The sequence below is a fragment of the Octodon degus genome, unplaced genomic scaffold, assembly GCF_000260255.1.
Source record: "Octodon degus isolate 3935 unplaced genomic scaffold, OctDeg1.0 scaffold00083, whole genome shotgun sequence".
NCBI classification, from domain to species: Eukaryota; Metazoa; Chordata; class Mammalia; order Rodentia; family Octodontidae; genus Octodon; species Octodon degus.
This window is the reverse complement of record NW_004524659.1, coordinates 7,017,724-7,022,333: the sequence shown is the minus strand read 5'-3', so window position 1 is coordinate 7,022,333 and position 4,610 is coordinate 7,017,724. Positions and strand designations below refer to the sequence as shown.

Sequence of the window (4,610 nt, the reverse complement as noted above, 5' to 3'; positions counted from 1 at the left end):
TATTTATTTATTTTGTGGAACCGGGGATTGAACTCAGGCCCTTGCACTTGCCAGGCAAGTGCTTATTCTACTGAGCCATATTTTTTATGTATTTAGTATAGGGTCTTACAGGGTCTCACTACACAGATCAGACTGGTACTGATCCTCCTGTTTTCAGCCTCCCAAGCCCTGGGATTACAGGCAGGCATGTACCCAGTCTCAGAGGAGGCTCAACCTCAACACACCCAGGGGGCAGGGCTGTCACAGCATGCCAGGAATAGAACCCTGGTCCCTGCTCCTGCCTAAGCAGGCACCTTAGTCCACTGAGCTATCTGGCCTTCCCCAGTCCATTTAATCTGCACTTGAGTGCATTTTTCTGTGGCTTTGTAATATTTTTGCAGTTCTATATTGACTTAAGTGCCTTCATTGAGTCTGAGCCAAGCATTGAGACTGTAGCCATCCTGTTATAGTTTACAGACTTGCTATTAGTGTTTTGCCTTCTGGGGACTTTGATTTGTTCTTATTTTGTTCATGATAATTGTGCAGTAGAGTAAGGGGATGGCCTCATTGTTGAAGTATGTCTTAAACATGTATGGCTTTGCTTGAGTTTTTCATTTCCCCATCCTAGGTATTCCTGGAACGGAGAGCCACTCTTTCTCACCTGTGCTACCCCGGAAGTCTCTGCGATTCCAGACTGCGGTCACTGTGGTGGCCAAAGGACATTTGAATTTCAGCTTATGCCAGCACTGGTCAGCATGCTCAGAAGTGCTAATTCAGGTAAGAATCCCTTTATTAATTTCAGTTTTAGAATTTCTGGCATTATTCTGGAATTATATTAACATAAAAGACTTTTGTTTAATTCTAAAATACTATAGCATATTATAGAATATATAGGAAAATTTTTTTTTAAGATTTATAACCCAGGGGACTGGGGAGATGGCTCAGTGGAATAAGCACTTCCCTGGCAAGCGCAAGGGCCTGAGTTCAATCCCCGGTTCTGCAAAAAAAAAAAAAGATTAATAACCATTAAGGTTGATTTATTTAATTAATTTATTTATTTATTTATTTTTATTGGCGGAACCTGGGATTGAACTCAGACCTTTGCCCTTGCCAGGGAAGCACTTATTCTGTTGAGCCATCTCCCCAGCCCCTTTTTAGATTGATTTAAAGCCAAGATATTTTCTATCTTAAATTTTTTATCATACTTATTAAATGTAATTATAATATAACAAAAGTACTATCTTTTTTTTTGTGCCACCACAGTCCTTTTTCAGGACTTAATTAGTTTTGAGACATAGTCTTAAATAATTGTTGAATCTGGTCTTGAATTTGTTTTGTATCCTTTTTTTAAAAAATGTATTTGGTACAGGATCTCAGTATGCAGCTTGGACTCATAGGATCTTCCTGCTTCAGCCTTCCCAGTGCTGGGATTCCAGGCCTGCACCACCAGACCTGGTCGTGGCCGGGCTCAGCACACCCCTGGGCACAATTGGCATGGCCTGTAGTGCTGGAGATCAAACCCTGATCACTACGCTTGCCTAAGCAGGTGCTTAATTCGCTGAGCTATCTCACAGGCCGGTGGGCTTGAATTTGTGGATCCTCTTGACTTAGTCTCTCAGAGTGTAGAGATTGTAGGTTTCAGCCGCTGAGCCTGGCTAATGGCCAATAGATCCATTTTTAAATGTCATATAAGTTTTGAAATACATTTATTCTGTTCTAAGCATGATGGCATTAAGCATTTTAGGGAGGTGGAGGCAGGAGGACAAAACTCTGAGTCTAGCACTCAGGAGGCTGAGGTTGGAGGATCCCCACATGTTAGAAGCTAGCCTGGCTATGTAATGAAACCCGAAAGTGTTACTCAGTTCTTTCAGCATTCATTGTTGATGCTGAGAGCACTATCACTATGATAATTTTTATTTTATTAGTGTTTTTCTAAAGCATCGTGTCCTTATGTTGCCTAGACTGGACTCAGGTTTAACAATCCTCCAGCCTCAGCTTCCTAAGTAGCTGGGATTATAGGTGTGTACCTTCGTGCATGGCTCCACTGTAGTTTTTAAAAATCTTACTTGGTTTTTGTTTTTTCTGAGAAAGGATCTTGCTGTGAATTCCAGATTGGCCCCAAACTCACTGTGTAGCCCAGGTTGGCATGAAACTATTGACAAATCCTCTTTTTCTTTCCCCGTCAGCCTTTTATTGAAGTAAATGCATAAAATTGGTTAACAAAGTAGAAAAAAGAGGATCCAAGATGAAAGGTGGTAACATAGCAATGGAAACATAAAAAAAGCTGGAATAGGCAGGACTCAAACTTGCTGTAAAGGTACTATGGCAAATCAACAAAACATACTGAGTAAAAGAAAGGGGATTCCCAGTGTTCCTCACCTCCCTTGTGCTATAGGATCAGCACTGCACCCAGCGTGTAATCAAAAACGTGAGGCATGTGGCCCATTCTCAGACTCTGCTCACTGAAGTTAGCAAGGAGCAAACCATTGTAAATTAATCAACTTTTCTTAAGTAGGACAGAGTTATGCATAAAATAATTTCGTATGTCTATAGATATAGAATAAAAGCTTTACTAACTGGTCTTTACCATTACTAAAAAGAATTTATGGATGCAAATGTGTACGTAATCAGTTACCACCCATTTACTGAGGCAGCTAATGATGTAGTCATATGCCTCTTTTTTTTTTCTTTTGTGGAGCCAGCAATTGAACTGAGGCCCTTGTGCTTGCCAGACAAGCACGTATTCTACTGAGCCATCTCCCCGGCTCCCATATGCCTCTTAATAAACAATGCCGGGGCTGGTGGGATGGCTCAGTGGTCTTAAGCACCTACTTAGTACAAGCTTAGGGAAGCACGGGGACCGGGGTTCGATCCCCCAGAGCCACATGCCGGCCGGCCCCGCCCCCTGGTGGGCTGAGCTGGCCACACACACACACATAAATAAATAAATAAATTTAAAAAAAAATAAACAATGTCATAGTAACAAAAAGTCCAGATAAGATGTGAGGTTTGTTTTGTTTTTTTTTGTTTTTGTATTTTTTAGTAGGGGTCTACAGGGTCTCACTATGTAGATCAGACTTGTAGTGATCCGCCTGTGTTCAGCCTCCCAAAGAGTTGGGATTACAGGCACGCCACCACCTAGCCCAGTCTCAATCACGGTTTCATCACGTCCTAGGGATGGGGTTGGCACAGCACTCTGGGATCAACCCCAGGCACTTGTGTCTGCTTAGGCAGGTGCTTTAATCTGATCAGCTATTTGGCTGACCCCCAAGACTTTCAGAAAGCCACATTTCATTGTAATATCACCCTTGTCTCCTTTTTATTTTTTTATTTTTATTTTTATTTTTTTTGGCAGAACCAGGGGTTGAACTCAGGCCCTTGTGTTTGCCAGGGAAGCGCTTACTCCACTGAGCCATCTCCCCGGCCCCCGTTGTCTCCTTTTTAAAAGGCTGTGGCTCAAGAAGCTTTTATGGGCCTTTCTCTGAACACATAAACAGGACAAAGCCAATACTAAGAGTTAGCACTTCTAATCTTTGAACAAGGAAAATAACTAAAATTACAGACATCATTCCTTCTTTTATTCTTATTTACCTTGAAAAATATAAAAACCGTTTATTAGAAACCAATACATAAAGCATCAAAGAAAAGATAACAGAAGGAGCATCAATTTTACATTGCACTACAGTTTCAAAGGTAGGATTTTAAGATTTTTTTTAAAACAGAAAACCTAAGGGGCCGATGAGATAGCTCAGTGGGGAGCTGGGGAGATGGCTCAGTAGAATAAGCACTTCCCTGGCAAGCACAAGGGCCTGAGTTCAATCCCCGGTTCATGCCAAAAAAAAAAAAAAAAAGCCCAACAAAATACAAACTTTCTTTTCCTATTAATCAGCTGTGAAACTGTCTCATTCATATTTATTTCTCAATAAAAAAAATTAATTAATTTTTAAAAAAAGAGCTCAGTGGACTAAGTGCTGGCTTTGGCAAGCACAAGGACCAATATGAATCCCTGGTCCCGCATGCCACACTGGCCACGGTCCTGCATTGAGCCAGTAACACAGTCCAGGCATGGTGCCCACTGAGGAGGCTAAAAACAGAATCACTGAGTCCAAGCTGCATAGTGAGACCCTGTACCAAATACATAAGGGGGGGTGGAGCAGAAAACCTAGGTAGGAGGAATTTCTTAAGAAAATTCTGTTTTGTTTTGTTTTTTTTTTTTTTTTTTTTGGCAGAACCAGGGATTGAACTCAGGCCCTTACGCTTGCCAGGGAAGCGCTTAATCCACCGAGCCATCTCCCTGGCCCCGAGGAATTTCTTAAAAACCACATTTTCACATTACCAAGTGTTCCCAACTACTGTGACTGACATCTGCTTAGACTTTTTTTTTCTTTTTTCCGGAACTGGGGATTGAACTCAGGCCCTTGCACTTGCCAGGGAAGCACTTATTCCACTGAGCCATCTCCGCGGCCCCTACTTAGACTCTTGGCTCTCTTTTTTCAACTTTATTTTATTAAGATGTCTGCTGATTATGCAGTCCTACGTATTAACCCAGAATATGTAGGAGACATCATGCCTTACTGATAATCCAACTCTTAGTACTTTATATAAAGATAGGCCTTAGAAAAGTTGGGGAC

General features: G+C 41.6%; 1 protein-coding gene across 3 annotated transcripts in view; it reads left to right on the top strand.

The window, feature by feature from the left end:
• The window catches only part of Pdcd2l (programmed cell death 2 like), a 25,494-nt gene that overhangs the window by 16,702 nt on the left and 4,182 nt on the right, over window positions 1–4,610 (top strand). For all 3 annotated transcript variants that reach the window (XM_004636721.2, XM_023721565.1, XM_023721564.1), the window contains one exon: window positions 608–756. In XM_004636721.2, the coding sequence (XP_004636778.1) occupies window positions 608–756 (149 nt within the window). The remainder of the gene's footprint in view (window positions 1–607; window positions 757–4,610) is intronic.